A 17,072-nucleotide genomic window follows, 5' to 3' on the forward strand; every position below is an offset into this window, starting at 1 on the left:
AGTCATATTGTTAAAAAAAATATGGGCAAAAAATATAAGTATTGGTTGCTCCAAGGAAAGGAAAAGCAAAAGAGGGAGAAGCCCAGAAGATAAGATGATCTCGAGGGAAACAGGAACGGGGACCACTATCTCTGTGAAGAAGCGATAATAGTCAATCATATTTAAAAAAAAATGGTGCAAAAAATAATAATATTGATTGCTCCAAGGAGAGGGAAAGAAAAAAGAGGGAGAAGCGTAGCAGATAATATGATCTGGAGGGCAACAGGAACGGAAAACACGCCTCTCGTCGTTGGCTAGGAAAAAAAAAAGAGGGAGAAGCGCAGAAGATAATATAACCCCAAGGGGCAAACAGGAACGGAAGGCACACCTCGCATCGTTGACTGGGAAAGGCACCTGGACAATGCCGGAGAGCGTGCAGGAGCTATGTTTGTTGGCTGTTGGGAAGGCACGCCGTCATTGTTGATAGCGACGGGAGGCACCCGACGACAGGGGATGCAGTAGAGGCAGAAGGAGCCACGCACCGAACGATGGCAGCTTGGAGGTTGACTGACACCAATAGCAACAGAGATGACTTACCAGAGTGATAGCATTTGGAGGAGGGCGAGGGTTTGTTATCAAAGAGTCTTGCTTGAAACCACGGTCCATCATTTCTGATATATTGCTCTGCTTGACATGGACTGGCCTGCAGCAAAGGGGCTGGCCGCGATTCCGAGCATCTTTAACGGCACAGCAGCTGGAACGTGTGTCCTTCCGACGAGGCTTGATTGACGAGCCTTCATTGATGAGGCTTCATTGACGACACCTTGTACCACTCACTACCAACCCAATACCCTCGGACACCTGAGCCGTCAACAGCAGACTCTATCGGACCTCTTTGGCGCGAATCCGGGACAGGAAATGCTGTGGAACTCAAGACTCAAGATGGCAAACCGGATCAGACCTTGAGGGCGACCATATCAGATCGTTCACGTTGCATATCTCAAGTGTACGAGCTTCGGGAGACGCTCCAGAGCGTGGCGGAATGCCGGAGGGCTCGACAGGACAACTGGTTGATCTGGGAAGGCCTGCGCCTAATGGTCTGGCGACATTATCAGCCTCATGTGAGCTGTTCCTACCTAATGCTCGATGTCGGTCTTGCATGGTCATATGAGCGGCCACTCAAACATGTTTACAGGGGCAAAACAGCTCGCGGCCGATGACCCATGACGAACACAAGAGCTGGAGAATCAGGCAGAGCTTTCTGCGGCTGTCCAATGGACCAATGGACTGATGGACTGATGACGTTGACGATCAAGCATGTCGGCTCTCATCGACATGAAGGACAGAGGCCGGGACGCAGAGAGGACGCTGTCGGTAGAAGCAGGGATAGGGCTGTCTGGATTTGATATATAGTAGGTGATGTCTGGTATCTATCGAACATAGCAAGCCTGAGGGAGAGGAGGATGGAGGATGGAAGATGGAGGGCATCGTCCCAGCAGTGCTACCTTTCCTACCTGCTACTAATTAGCATGCTATGTCGGCTAACCGTGCATGAAGGCAAGTATTCCGACTACGGTGGACCAGATTCAGTGATACGGCATTACGGCGCAACACCCAGTGACTAAGCGTGGGTTGCTTGCAGCAGGATCATAAGAGAATCATGTTCAAGTTCGACAGCCCGTCGAGGCTCTACAAAGGGTCGAGTATGTTTGCATAATTCCTGACCCTCACTGTTGTGACGGGAGACTCTAGAGTGGAAAGCAGTTGGTATGGTAGATGCTAGATGCTAACGCACGCGGGACACAGGACACATAGAAGAAGCACACATGCGGAGCCGAAGACGGCTGCGAAGGTCAGGATCAGGGAGAGGCAAGCCAGAGATGTGATACGGTGTCCGGGAGAGGAGGTGCTTCAGCCATGGTATTCCCTAAGTCTCTTGGGGGTGTACGCCAAACCCGGCACCATGCCATCGTAAGGAGGCAGCTGATCGCTGGACAATTGATCAACGTAAGCCTCTCCAAGTGCTGTGAGAATGGCGTTGAGCCAGCATGTCCCGGCGCAGCTGCAGCCCACTCAGTCCTGCAGCAAGAAAGCAAGACTTGGAAGAAGCAACCATGGACAAGGATTCAAGCAGATCTGCCCATAGACCTAAGACAAGAAAGGAGAAGGAGCGCAGATTAGCGCTGTCTGGTAAGGCCGTCAAAGACAGAACAGTTGGCTGGGGCTGTCGCTGTTCGACCCGTGCATGTTGGGCCAGCATTCATCGAGATCACCATCGTATTGCGTCGCATTTCCCTCCTCCCTTTCCATGTCTGTTTGCCTTGTCACGCACCCACTTTCCCTAGCCGCCTGACCAAATTCAATATCCTTCGACCAAGGCCTGTATCGGTGGTTATCAGTGGATTGAGGCTGGACGGAAAACATCCCATTCAACCCTAACAATTCGAGAGAGATGCATCCTGGCTCCGGCTTGGTTGGGTCTGGTGAGAGACTCACCCTTGCATGTCCATGCACTTCATCACAAACCTCAGCTCGAGTCGGGGGCACTAAAGCGCCACCGAGACATGGGAAGCACAGGCTCCAATTCCGTCTGCAGCTCAAGGAGGCGGTCATGAGACGATGACGGACGAAAATATCTCCCTACCCTGGGAGTTGATGCCGCTAACCTTGTCCATTGTCAAATGCCGCGTTTGGACGGTTGAGGCTAGGAGTTTGCGGTGGTGTCTTGAGCCGCCCAAGCATGCCTCCCTGGCATCTGTCGTTTTGAACAAGACCATTCCCGGACGCCCAGATGTGCCATTGAGGTCTGGCCGTTGACAGCGTGAAGGCCGGTTATTCAAACTGCACCGACTTCTCACACCTAGCGCCGCTGGTGTTGGGATAGCAATGAAAGCCGAGTACGTCAGCCTATCCGCCTTCTTCTATGACTGCAAGGTAGATGACCAAGCAGCTTGCCTCGATGCACAGCTGAAATCGAGATCTCCAATTGCGAGCTTGGATCGATTCCTAGCAAGTCTCAGATACATCAGCTGGGCGCGCTCACGGACAGTCTGGATTGATCGAGAAATGATCGGCTCGTTCAGTAGCGACCGGTCGCAGCCACATGGCCACAGTATCATGTCTACTGCGTTCAGCTGGCGCATTTGACTGCTTAGCAACTCCGCGGCGGCAAGCAAGGACAGGGTCTAGATGCTTTCCCCGCGAATCATCTCGACACTCAGGACGCGCTTTTGCTGGAAGGACAAGGATTTGCCCCTAATCCGGGCGTCAGCACCACCGGGGGCCAACGGGAAATGCACAGCTGGATCCATCTTTGCGCTGCATGGCTGCGGCGCGACAAGCTCTAAATCGTGTCCCCCAGCATGGATATGCGGGCGTCGGCGAGACAGGTGAAGGCCGTGCGTGCTCTCCAAGATCACAGAATGCCGTAGTTTCCTGTATTTATCGACACCGTCCGCATTATTTGCAATAAGCAACAAACGGTCTTTGCCATGCCGTCAGGCTGAGGGGCAAGAGCCAGATTCTAGGCGGGACGGAAGCGAGAGGATCTTGTCGGACATTTGCTCCGATGTAAAGTATGGGCCAGGGCCGGAGGGGGACAAACTCCACCACGAATGACCGGCGGCTCGGCCAGCTAAGGAGGGGCGCGGGTCGGGAGTGCGATATTGCAGTCCGTGGAGTTTGAGTTCGCGGGGAGGTCGAGGGCAGATGGAATGGATGGACAGACCGCACCTTTGACGGGTGACAAGACAGGTGGCAGTGCCGGTGTCAGGTAGTCGCGATCTCCGGCAACTTGTGCTTTCATTGCGTGCTGGCCACACCGCTCTCTCTTGTGCCTCCTTTTCCCTGCCTTTCCCCTGCCTTTTCCCTGCCTTCGAAACGGACGCGCGGCCCACGAATAGGCCTTTTGACAAACTACGGCTTTCTTTGTCACCTGCATAGTAGGCCCAAAAGGGAAGGCGAAACAAGGTCAGGCGCAGACAAGGGGTTTGGCTCCTCTCGCTCGAGTCGACAGTTGACTGCGTCGAGCAACATCAAGTCTGCTGTCAATGGGCGGCCATTGGGTGCCCATGTGTCGGGACACTCGCTTGCCATTTGGATCGCAGGCCACTGGACAAGATGTTCAGCGACGAGCGAGTGCGAGTGAAACCGAGATGAGTAGGCTGTCGAGGTGGAGGGGGATGGCAAAGAAGAGGAAGTAAGAGCATGGATGGACGGTGGACACCACCTTACACATACTCCGTACGCTACTCTACACACTGTTCCCTGCGACACACGGACAACACACGCACAACGCACCACTCACCACGCTGACACATGCACTGACAGAAAGAAGGCTTGATAACTTTGTGGCTCCCGATCCCCCGTCACAAGCCTCCAGTGAGAGCCCGCCCAACCAACCAGGGGATGACATGTCTTCGGGAAGGATGAGGGTGGTGTAGGAAAGATGCCATGACACCGGCCCCAGACAATTGACAATTGAATTACAAATGGGACCCAGCTGTGCTACGGAGGTGCTATGACACTGTAGATCGAGACTCGACGCAAGAAGCCCGCTTTTGCTGCAGCAAGTCACCTATACCGCGACTGCGCTAATGCTCTCCCTGGGGATGCGGCTTGCAATCTACCACTGCCGAACAGGGAGGATACAAGGTAGCCCGCTGCAACTCAGTCCCCTAAGTGATGCGGGAAGGGTCATGGCTTGCCATGGGATGGCTTGAGATCAGGGTGCAGTGGCAAATCAAGCCCACGACACGAAGCAGCATATAAACAGCACAGATGCCTCCCCCGATCCCGCCTCCGTCTACAACCCATCCGCATCTGCATTCCATTCCCCCCAGAAGAAGAGAGTAGAGAAGAAGACAACACCACCGCCACCACCAACAACAACCACAACACCAGCAGCATCTGGGAAACCGGTGGCAGCCACAGCACTGAAACCCTCAACAGCTCCAGCTCCAGCTCCAGCAACGCCCCGCAACGAGCCTCATTCGCAATGCTCCGTGACGCCCTCCCCGTCCCGACGCGCACCAACATCACGTCGGCAGAGCTGCGTGTTGGGTTGGGCATGACCGAAGAAGCATTCGAGGCCTTCAGGACCGTCGCTCGCCAAACCCACCGCCGCCACCGCCTGGCAGCGTCGGACGGGTCCCCGAACGTCCTGACCGACGCCGCCGCCTCCTGGAATAAGATCCCCGCCGCCCTGCAGCGCGCCATGGTCGACGACGTGATCAGACAGTGCGGCCGGCTCCGCCTGTTCCCCGCCGTCTTGTCCATGGAGGTCGTCGAGGCCACTGTCAAACACCGCCTCGCCATCGTCCGTAGACAGTGGCGGCAGAGCGTTGGCGCTTCACAGGGCCAGGACCAGAACGAGGCTCACCTCTGAATGGCAAGCCCGTCGTTGCCGCAGGTCAGTCCTCCCCTTCCTGACCTTGACTTCCTCGAGCCTCCCTACTCTTCCTTGCCATGCTGTGTACCAGATACACGCCCTCCTTTTCCTAGCCCAGTCCGCTCGGCTTCCACATTCCCCTTTCGGCCCACTTCATTAACACGGAAGTAGCTAGCTGCTCATGGGCGAGACCAAACAAGGAGGCGAAAGAAAGGGACACAAGGTGGACTGCAGTCGACACATAGCTACCTTAGGGATACCAGGCCGGAATGCAAGGACGCAGGACATGCTATGAGGTGACGATAATATGAGTTGACACCAAGGGAAAAGGGACTTGGGAATTGGGGGAACTGGATTCTGTGTCTTTGTATGCCGTGTGGTTGCTGAAGCACACCACCCAGGCGTACTGGATGTCCACTCTGATAGTAGCCGGGTGTTCGCTGAGCCACCCCAAATAAAAAAGGAAGTCCAAGTCCAATTGATATTCAATTCTTGCCGCACGTGATGCTCCAGCGCCTGATCAATCCAATCCATTGCATAACGTCCATTGCCTTGCCTGTGACTCTCCTCCTAATCCAAACCGGGGTTTATGGGGTATCCTGCCGACCCAATCCAAACCATTTTGAATCTTCGCTCGCCCAGTCTGTGTGTATTCCACGCCCTGCGAAGGATATTCGACCCATCCACGCCGTGTGGTTAGGTCTCTCTTCCATTCCTCCGCTACCAATCCCATCCACCCCCATCTTCACGTCTCTCTAGACTGTCGAGGATGGGGCCTAGCTGCGCCTGCTCGGTCGCTAGCGCCACCTTGGACCGCGTGCGGGAGTAGAAGACGGGACAGTCCTTGCTGTCACAGCAGACCTGGTCGTCCCAGGCCAGCCCGGCACACGACCGGCAAACCTTGGAAAGCTGGCTGACTTTCCGTTCCGTCGTCGTCAATCGCGTCCGCAGCGTCAACATGCTCTGCGCAGAACGCTTGAGGCAAGTCGAGCACAGTCCCAGTGACGACGGCGACTCGATGTCCAGTGGTTTCCGGCACACCACACACGTCGATGACTTCATGTACGACTCGAGCGTCGCCTTCCTTTGATTCGTGCCGGCTCCCTCCACACGGCGGATACGCTGGTACTTGGGCATTTCGTCATACCACTGCCGCACGTTGGCACCGACCAGATTGAAGATCCGCTCGAGCGGCGGAATGATGTTCTTGGAAATGTAGTACTCGGCATCCAGTTCCGCATGCGGATCGCTGAGCAGCACTTCGGGCGCCACGCAGCGGTCGATGAGCCGTGCTCCAGGCCCGCCCGTCACCACCACGTACGGCACCCGCTCGCCGTACTGCGGTTCCAGGCGTGCATCTTGCAGCATCCGGCGAGCGCTGATCAGTGCGCCAGGCGGCGGAGGTCCTTTGTCGCTGTACGTCCCCAGCTTGACTTCACGGGCAAAACAGAAATCCTGGATCGACACACTGCCACGCATGATCTTGGCACACTGCGCCTGGAAGAACCGCTTCACCTGGCTGAGGTCTGCAGTGCGAAAGAGCAGTTTCAAAGCCGTCTCCTCGATCTTCTGCTCAGCCGGCGTGCCATCCCGCCGCACCGTCTCAATACCTTTAGCGTCAAACTCGGGCACGGTCTGCTTGCGACTCTCATATTTGAAGCCGACATATCGCTTCTTGGCCAGCAACACGCACGGATGGTACACCTTTTCAAACTTCAGTTTGACTGGCCGCGGATTCATGTTGGTCACGGCTTGCGCGATTTCCTCGCCAATGTCAAACGCTTGATCGCGCGTTCGTCCTTTCAGGTACACAAAAAGACTGTCCGTGTCGCCATAAACAACCTCGGCGCCCCATCGCTCTACCGAGTGGATAAACGCAATCGTCTTTTCCAGCGTCTCGCGGCCCGTTTGCACGATGCTGTCCGCGATCTCGGAGCAGGGCATGCGGCCCGAAAAAGACGCCGACGTGTACCCGTATGTAACGTTTGCAATGAGCTTCAGTGCAAGCTGTCGATTGTTCAGCAGCCGCTGCAGCGTCTTGTCATCTTTGTCCACCTTCATGCCGCTCTTGACCATCACCCGCGTCTCCAGGATTTCCCTCAACATTTTAGCCAGGAGTGACGTACGGATATGGGGTTTGGCGTACATTATCCCGTTGGGCGCGATGTTGATGTGATCCTTCAACAGCCCCAACATGCCGGGCGCCCGACGATAGTCTGTGAACCCCATTTTGTTGGTGCCTCGCCAGCCGACAACCCGACCGAGAAAAGTCGAATAGCAGTAGTTGTACGCGATCATCACACTGGGGTAAAGAGACTGAAAATCCAGCACCAGCAGCGGGCTTGGATAGAAGTCGCTGCGCGGCTCCATCACCAGCGGCAAGCATTCTAGCGCATTCTGCCCGCCCACCTGCCGACGACTAGGCGACACCAGCATGAAACTCTCGGGCTTTGCGATGCGAAACATCAATGACTCCACTTTGAATTGCGAGCCGCGGGAGATCACAGAAAACCAGTCCACTCCCAGCAACCGAGCCTGTTCGCTTGTGCGCGGCACGAGCTCGTTGGCATCCAGGATTTCAATGTCCATCTGAACCCGCGAGCAGAAATACTCCACCACTTTCGCCAGGTCGCGTGGATTCTTGCTTCTGTACCAGCGGGTCAAATCGATAAATGCGTAATGAGGAATCCGTTGGTGGAGCAGGTGATACACCACATTCTCCATGGTGTATTGGAGAAGGTTCAATTCCCCACGCATTGCTCTCCAGATATTGATCGTGTGTCGGCCTGTCACGCGGATCGTTGATGTGTGGTTGAACCCCCATCGATCGTCCTCCTTACCAAACCGGCCGTGAGACTGCGCCTTCATGCGTGACAGCTCGTCGCAGTAGTTGAGATCGTACTTGAGGCGAGCTCGCTCGATCAGGTATCCCCACGAACTGTTATGTACTTCGTAGCCTGTCAAGATATCCGGATCGTACTTTCGTACAATGTCAACCAGCCTTGTCAGTACGTCGAGTTCGGTCGCCTCTTCTTCCACGTCGTAAGGCACGATCCGCTCAAGCTTCTTGGCCATGTGTGCTTCATCCGCGACCGTGAGAATTCCGACATGCACGCCATCCTTGCTTCCGTTCGTCTCAATGTCTTCATCATCGGTCTGAATGCACCAAAAGATGCAAGAGACAGCGTCTTCCTCCGGATTGGGCATAAGTGGGCCCCGGGTATTGACATGCACTTCGAGGCTCATGATGCTCATATACTGCGTTTCATGCTGCACACTGGTGCTTGCTCGTTTTTGGGAATACTTGAAGCCGTATGTGTTTTTCTGCATCGGCCCATCGATCTGTGACAGCTGCCTGTGAGTATGTATTTCCTTCGTTGTGGCGTTGTCCTTTGCCGCTCGCTCCTCCTCGATCCAAGACAGGACGTCAATCTTGCGAGGAGGTGGTTTGGAAATTGTCCATTCTGTGATTGTGCAGCGCTTTCGCCTCTGATTATCTCGGATGCTTTCCGCCGCGAGGTCGAGCAATGCTGGAGGCTTCCGACCATAAGTGGCTTGCGATGCACCGGACGGATCAAAATCAGGGAGATGCGGCACAGTCGTACTCTCGAGCTTGAATTCTCGTCCCGCGTATTCTCGCGCCTGCTCGGGTACATCGTTTTCGTTGCTGTAGAATGCTTCTTGGTAGATCACATCAGGTAGACCGTGCTGCCACAAGCTCTTTTCGACGTGGTTGAAGCTTGGTGGACGGACCTGGCATACATGCCAGCAGGCCCCGGGCCGTTGCAAAGGAAGATTTGTCATCCTCAAATCAACAGGTTTCGCTAATTTGGGACTCTCACTAAGGGGGAGTGGTACCAGTGTGGGCTGGGAAGACGTCGGCATATTCTTCGAAGTAGCTTCGGGCAGAACAGGGGAGGCCACCGGCTTAGTACTAGAGGCCTGAGATGGGTCAGGGAATGCGCCGCTTTTTTGACTCAGTCGAAGGAGTGTTGTAGGATCGTTTGGGTTCTTGACTGTTGGGAAGGACAATGTCGAGTGTTGCGACATGTTCAATGAACTCAGGCCTCCCTCCGACGTATTCCTGGGTCCGACTTCTTGAGGACCGGATGGTAGCTCGTGTAACATGTTGCTAGAAAGTCGAATGCTGTGCATTTCGTCCGATATTGGTTTTGCGACAGGCTCCATCCCGAACGCGTCTGTGGCGACGTCGGGATCGTCCTCAGAGCCAGAGAATCTGACATCGGGCAAGACATTCTCGTCATCAACCAACTGCCTCCGTCGCTTCCTCGGTTTGAAAGTTGGTGCTGCGGCAAATCTCGCCCGCTTGGGTTTGTTTGGAGTCAAGGCTCGATCCAGGTATTCTTCGGGCAACTCAAAAGCATCTGCGTCCAGAGATAAAGTATCTCCTGCACGTCGGATCCCATATTGCTCGTACTCAGAAGAGCTGATAGGCATTGATATCTGTTCTTTCACCTGAGCATTTTCCATGTTGGAACTGTGGCTGCTGTTCGCAGGGCCCGCACTCGAATCATTCGAGACATTCACGTCGTCCGAACTACATTCAAGAACGTGCTCGACGGTGTTTGCCTGTATTTCGCCACCGAAGCTTGGTTGCGGTTTGTTGTGATCAAAATCCGTTGCAGATGGCGAGTCGTTTCTGCCCGCGAGCGGGGGCTCACGCATATTGTACGGATACAAGTCTTCAACGCTCTCCAATGCGGTCTTGATTGTGGTTTCCAACGAAACAGGTTTCACAAACGTATCAAATGATACTTTGGAAGTGTCGCCATGGGAATGCTCTTCAGCCGCGATTTGTTCAACCTTTGCGCGATATTCCTCCTCATGGATCCAGCCCCCGGCAGAAATGTCCCGTGGATCGGCCGACATCGAGACCAGGACCTCAGGTGGAAACGGACTGCTGCTGTTGTCCTTCAGACCCATTCTGACTTTCCTCCGTCGCGTCTCATCCTTCCACAGGCCGGCCATAGACTGGACCAACTTGGCATCGGCAGAGATGGGATGCATACGCTCAATAAAATCATGATGGAGGTTTCGAGCATAAACATCCCGGCGATTGAGGATATCCTTGACATGAACATCCACTTCAAGGGCACAATGACTCTGCTTCGGCAGTAGGGCCTCGTCGGAGATGTACTCTGGCGGAATGGAGTGGTCATGCCACTGGTGCATGGCGTTGGTCATTTCGAAGTACTTTGGCACAGGTCCTCGGAACCTGACCCTTCCGCACTCAATGTACCCACAACCGTACAGATTGTAATCGCACATCCATTGTGCCAGATATTGCATGTGACTCTCATACGGCTGCAAAACTCTCTTCATGACCGCGCCTTCGCGCAAAAGGTCCGCCAGCCTGGTCATGTGGAGTGGATTGAGCAAGTAGATTTTCAGGTAGAACCTGTAACCGACATGGAAGCCGTAGAAGGGGATTCCCTTGACCAGCGAGATGTGCGCAACGTATCGATGTTTGCCATCGTAGATATTCTTGCGATAGCTCACCGCGAGCGCGTGATCGATGGAGAGCTGGAGTGTCCGTATGGCGACCTCGACATCTTCCGGGACCAGACTCCCACTGTACTCGATGTATGTATATTGCAGCGCGCCATGGATGTGCATCAACACTTTCTGTCCCGTCTCGGTGGCGCCAAACACGCGGATGACGGAGATTCGAGGGCCATCCTTCGGATTTTGGCTCGCGACGCCCTGGGGCACCGGCGGATCGAACTCATCAACGCGAAGTGCCTGGTAATGGTCAACGCAGTTGAGGCGGACTCGGAAAACATCCATGGGAATCAGCGGGGTGGTATTTGTGACGCGTCTCTACCATGGTAGCGGCCCATCGCGACTCAAAACAAGTATGGAGGAGGTAAATGGCTGTCCGCGAAGCCTGTAATCACGGCACCGAACCGTGCATCTTGGGTGAATATGCTATACAACTGTCGAAGACGAGAATGAAATGTTTATTATGACACAAGCACCTAACAGGTAACCCAACTGCGAGAGACCGAATTGGACTGATACTCATGCTGTCCTATCATCAACTAGTATATTTCCCCGCACTGGCTATCGTAATAGCAGCGAGACAGAGCTGCTACCTCAAGAATATTGAATTCGCAGCAATGGAAATCAACATCACTATTTGTTCTTAGTACTAGAAGACAAATCATTCTCGTTTGACCTCATCTTAGCCTGCTTCAAGTGCTGTTGTCATCTTCCAGCGAGAGAAGCTAAGGTAGCCTGGGTCACTGTGAAACGAGACAAGCACGTGATGCAGCATGTGACCTCATAGCCCACCGCTACATTGACAACCCCACCACCTGCCCACCGCAGTTCAGCCTCAGGTCATCAACTTCATCTGCTCCCATGAGGCTGTCGTAGACATTACAGATCCTCTCGTGATCATCCTGCCTAAAATGGAGACTCTTCCACTTGAGACTCTTGAAAACATCTGCCGCTACCTCGTACCACCCGACGAGGCTCGAAAGTACCGTCCGCAACGAAGCCGGAACTATTTTGAGGCACGGCAAGAGCCCTTCAGGGCCGATTGTCTAGCGATAAGACGAACTTGCAAGACCTTATCCTACCTCCGAACACCTGCTGCTGCCTTATTCTACGACTTCAATGTCTTCGTGACTCCTCAAAGTCTGGACAGATTGGAACTACTGTCACAGCACCCATTCCTTCGAAACTACGTCCATCGACTCGTCTTCTGCTCGCCCATGTTGCAGCCAAAGCTTGGAGACCCCCGCCAATATAGGACCCGGATTCGATCGGAGAAATGGCGTTTGGTACAGTCGATCTACTCACACGTAGAAGAAGAGACAGGTCTTGTGACATACCAGGCTGCCCTGGCAGAACAAACCAATCTGCTTCGCGGCGTAGCATACACAGAAATTTGTGCACGATGCCTGTCTCGCTTCCCTTTGCTGTCAAGCATTTTCATCTCCGACGGGGTTCCAAGAGCCATCAACCTTGACATGAATCACCATTTTCAAATCCGGACCATGTTTCAAAGGAAGTATCCAAAGGTGCTTCTGAGAAATATGGTTGAGGGCATCGAGACCGAGTCCCCTGATCTCCACGTTGCCAATGTCCTTGAGGCGGTAGCCATTGCGAAAATTCCGCTGGAGGAGCTCGTCACCTACAATGGATGGGGTCCAAGCAACTTCTTTTCCATGGACCACGTTCGTGGATGGCCAGTTGGGCTCGATGTTTCCAAGCTGACCCGCCTGGACCTCTGTTTGAGAGATAGCAACGAGCCGTATGAACCAACCGACTTGCAATGGTCCACAACCATTGGTCAATTATCGTTGCTGATGCCTGCGGTGACTGAGCTCCACCTTCGATTTGTTTGCAAACGATGGGATCACCCGACCATGAACAAGCTCTGGGACTTGAATATCCCTCACCTCACCAAACTCGGCTTGGAAGGCTTGACCATGTCGCGTACAGGATTTGTCCGCTTCATGGACCGTCACCGCCATCTTCGCGAGATAACCTTGAACGACGTGAGAGTGAACAATGAGCGGTGGCTTCCTGTTTTCAGGGCCTTGCGTGAGCATCCTGCGTTGGAAGATCTTGAGATCAGCAATGTTGACAATGATCGACTATCTTCTGTCCTTTCCTCTGATCGACTATCTTCTGCCATTTCCACCCTGGATGTACCGCGGCCAATAGATGATGGGAGATTGGAGCTATACAACTACTTGCATCGCAAGGGAGATTGGACGGATAAACTGGAGGTGGAGTGGCGGCGGCATGATCCTTACTACCCGTAGCTTCCAGGATGCGTGCGAGGTATTATTGGCATCCGACGCCGCCGATAAATCGCCCGTTCTGACATGCAGGCCTACGGATCCAAGCTGGATAGGACTGACGAAGTTGTGGCTCCTAGCAGGAGTACTTCTAATGGGATTGAGATGGTGCCCGGATTGCCAAAGGGATCATCACCATGGCTTGTGGAGTGGAAGGAATGGAGGTCACTATTACTCACTGGGAACCTAAACTCACTGAAAAAAAACGGAAAAAACCACGGAAACGCCTTATTGGACACGAGCAGGCTGGGTCTGGAATTGCAATAGTACTAATACTACTCTTATTATCTAGGAATTATCTACAGTTGGTTGGCAAAGGTCAATCCGTACGAGTATCCGTATTTCATTCAGCTCCCCACACTGCTCTCCGCACGATGGCCGGGTGAATGAGGACTGAGATGTCTCATCAGCCTTGAAGCGGCCAGCTGACGAAATGCCACTGGCGGTACGGAGTACAGACATCGGAGTACATACCTACCTATGGGTTTGCTCGGAATTGCACAGGCCACCGGGGCTTATTTGATCGGCCGTAGCACATTCGACATTGAACGTCTATGTACTCGACCGTTGAAATATATCTCTCCGCATACCCCAGACCTCGCCCGCAATCTGTGCCGACTGTGTGCCCACCGCGACCATGTTTTCCTGTTGCTTACCGTATCACCAACACCACTTCAAACCCTTATAGAGTTGACTTCAACTCGCCTGAAGTGGTCACTACTATTGTTGTCCTCTAAGCTAAGATAGCGCTAAGATAGCTGGTACTTAAGGTCCTTCAAAACATTTCAGCCTCTTTCGTGGTTTTCATCTTTAGCATCATCAATCAATTCTTTCATGCTGTCAGTTTCAACTTCCAACCAGCTTTTCTCCGGCGGTGTCGTCGTTGTACTTCCTCACAGATCATGCAAGCATGGCTACTCCGTCACCATATTTCGCTACAGCGCAGGACGCTGAAGAAGGGTTGGACGTGCTTGGTTCGATTTCTAGCCCCGTCACCTCCCTGTCTGGGAACTTGCTAGTCGTCCCTCTCACTCTTTCACGATCCCAGACTCGATATCTACCTCTGATCGACCACTCATCGTTGAAGTTGTTGACTGATGCGTTGCTGGTCGCTCTCGCAGGACCGATCGTTGGCTACAGTCTCACATAACCACCGACGAGTCCAGCACTTTGAGACAACACCTCGACGATAATCCGTCCGGGGAGAAATAAGTCAGTTGTGTAATATTGGCACGTTTCATGACTACCGGCAACACCACCTCCATGATATCACGGTACTCGTCCTACGTATGGCGGTGAGTATTGAGCATGAGAGCCTAGTCTCGGGCTTCTGTTTCTGGCTGTCAACGATTTGATGCAGCAGAGCTCAGGAAATCTAGAGGAGGAAGTTTCTGCGAATCTGATCAGAAACAATGGCCAAACTACTCCGTAATATGAAAAACAGCCGCACCGGAGTCTAGCACACTCCTGACACCCCTAACGCGCAGGTTCAACATATCTTGGCACAATATCCGGGTGTGATATTAGAGGTAGCGTATTCACAGAAGAGCAAGCTTGCCCTTGTTAGAACTGGCGCACAGCCGAAGTAGTGGAAACGTCTGCCTCGCCGTTGCGCTAGATCCGTTCAAAGAAGATCGTTTAGCACACATGGAGATCACAAATGCAGCACCCGCCTGGCAGTTTGCGACCTGCATGATAATGGTGCACGAGAGTCAGGTAAGCGTACAGAGCACGCGATTTATGCTATGATCACTCACTTTTGCGTAGGAACTCCGGAGCAGTGATGGCCAGCCAATCCCAGATTCACGACTGCAGATCGCAATCGTGGACTTTGCACTCGAGGTCTTGATTCCGCAGTCTCTGCGCGATAAGTCCATCACTATCACTTCCGAAGATCTCTGCAGATGCATCAAGGCTGGGGAAATGACCAAGGAGGCCGTGGAGGCGAGAAAAGAGATCATCAATCACACAGAGGGTGATTTTGACGATCTGCGATCGCTGGCTGGTGAGCTCCAACAATGTGTAATCAGCCCGAGGTCGTACTCGTAAAGAGTTGCGAAGACAGCAGACAAAGATTAGGCGGCAGCACTTGTCGAAGACGACGACGAAAATTAGCAGCCTGGTAGATCTGGTCGACCACAACTATGTGACCGTACATATAGCCAACACTATCATTGAACCCGATCCGATTCCAAGCCCCTGAAAACTCGCTTGATTTTTCGATACTTTTCTGCCTTGGGTCAACAAGCGTCCTGCTCACGGCATCACAGACATCATTGCTCAGAAGCGGATTGTCTCAGAGCACCAAGTTCAACACCAAATTCATACCGCACCTAGTTCGGCTATCTCGCTAGGTGGTTGGTACTGTGCGACGGTGGAGGCGTTGTGCGAGAGCTTAGGAGCCGTCGAGGGTATGTAAAACCTAACAGACGGTGGAACTAACGTCTATGACGCCTACAAAACTTGTAACGCCTATCCGTACAGCGCCCCTAAGCCTACAGCACGACCCTTATACAACGCCTCCGTATAGCGCCCAACACGTCCCTCATATTTTTGACCAATAAGTATTCCTACTCCTCTGAAGTTGGAGGGGCCTCGGCCTCGTACGGATCGATCCCCTCTGCTGACTACTATAGGCCTGCGGTCCCGCTAAATTAGGTAGAGAGAAGAGGAAGAGAGTTTACGCAGCTAAATACTAGAAGGCGGAGTCATCAAACTTGGTACCTATGTGGCAGTGGCGTATAGGGCCGATAACGAGATCTAAGACGACGGCGAGGTCGATAACGAGGTCGACAACGAGGTTAGCAATAAGGTCAGCGTAAGAGTTAGGCCGGATTAGCTAGTATGTATAATCCGAATTTGGTGTGGTATGAACTTGGTGTCTAACTTGGTGTTCTGAGACAGTCCAGTCTCAGAAGCATCCAGTCACCAGTCTATTGTATCATTGTGTCATTATCCATGCACTCCGACCACCAAGTTTGCCAACTTAAAAAAGTATTGAGTTCACGGCATCTAGTTCTTGACATTTAGCACCCTCCAACAATGAAGATTCAATTGAAACGTGCAAAGCCGTTCTGGGTCATGAATCTCACCTACATGGTTTGTTGTTACACTGCTGCTAACAATGAATGTGTGACCCAGACCTAGACCTGCATGCAGAAGAAGACAGAAGACAGAAGAATGTCTGTGGACGTCATCTAATCCGTACAGTAAATCAACACAATACAACACTGTCACTGTTGGAATCAACACTACACAACACTGTTGTTGGTCTGGTGGGGTTCAAGTTGAAGGAGCGAGATTCCGCCAATCAGCACCCCGGATTTGCGGCCAAGTTGCGGTCTGCGGTCCTCTCCCCTTGAGAGTCTGAACTGTCTTGAAATTCAGCCTTATTGCACCCTCATCTTCCGAAGCGCAGCGCAGGCAGCTCCAAGCTCCAAGCTCCCATCATGGCTGCTTCAAGGGATTTTCTCAACTGTCCTCAGCCAAGCTGGGGATCTGGGACAGAGCTGCAGCGCAGCAGCGCAGCTTCCTGTATGTACTACCTACCTCTTCAGCATGCGTCCCAGTCCCAGCCAGGCAAAAGGCAAGCCTTGGACTTCAACTCCCTTGTTTTGGGGACTTGAACTTGTACCTACATGGTGATGTTAGGACTCCGATTCGACTCTGGTCACGCTGACTTGCGGACGAACATATAAATATATGCCAATTCACAAGTTGGTGTCTTCGATGCTCGGTCGTGTTTCTCCCACCTGGCCGACTGGGTTTTGCTAATAGCCTTGACGTTTTCTAGAGCTTGCCAGCGTTGTCTCCTCCGAAGTCCATTCATTATCGATCTTTCGATAGCCACTTCTCTCCATGTCAGTCGA

General features: G+C 53.1%; 3 protein-coding genes across 3 annotated transcripts; 2 read left to right on the forward strand and 1 right to left on the reverse strand.

The window, feature by feature from the left end:
* Nucleotides 1-4,975: 4,975 nt before the first annotated feature.
* A1O3_06044 (uncharacterized protein) lies at nucleotides 4,976-5,365 on the forward strand (the record flags this gene model as incomplete). Its single annotated transcript, XM_007736164.1, has 1 exon — nucleotides 4,976-5,365. One exon carries the CDS (start codon nucleotides 4,976-4,978, stop codon nucleotides 5,363-5,365), a length of 390 nt encoding a protein of 129 aa, XP_007734354.1.
* Nucleotides 5,366-6,088: 723 nt separating this feature from the next.
* Nucleotides 6,089-11,176, reverse strand: A1O3_06045 (DNA polymerase zeta subunit; the record flags this gene model as incomplete). The annotated part of the gene is made up of 1 exon (XM_007736165.1): nucleotides 6,089-11,176. The coding sequence occupies one exon, from the start codon at nucleotides 11,174-11,176 to the stop codon at nucleotides 6,089-6,091; it is 5,088 nt and encodes a 1,695-aa protein (XP_007734355.1).
* A 626-nt stretch (nucleotides 11,177-11,802) lies between these two features.
* A1O3_06046 (uncharacterized protein) lies at nucleotides 11,803-13,167 on the forward strand (the record flags this gene model as incomplete). Its single annotated transcript, XM_007736166.1, has 1 exon — nucleotides 11,803-13,167. One exon carries the CDS (start codon nucleotides 11,803-11,805, stop codon nucleotides 13,165-13,167), a length of 1,365 nt encoding a protein of 454 aa, XP_007734356.1.
* Nucleotides 13,168-17,072: the final 3,905 nt, after the last annotated feature.

The sequence above is a fragment of the Capronia epimyces genome (assembly GCF_000585565.1).
Source record: "Capronia epimyces CBS 606.96 chromosome Unknown aczIQ-supercont1.5, whole genome shotgun sequence".
Lineage (NCBI taxonomy): Eukaryota > Fungi > Ascomycota > Eurotiomycetes > Chaetothyriales > Herpotrichiellaceae > Capronia > Capronia epimyces.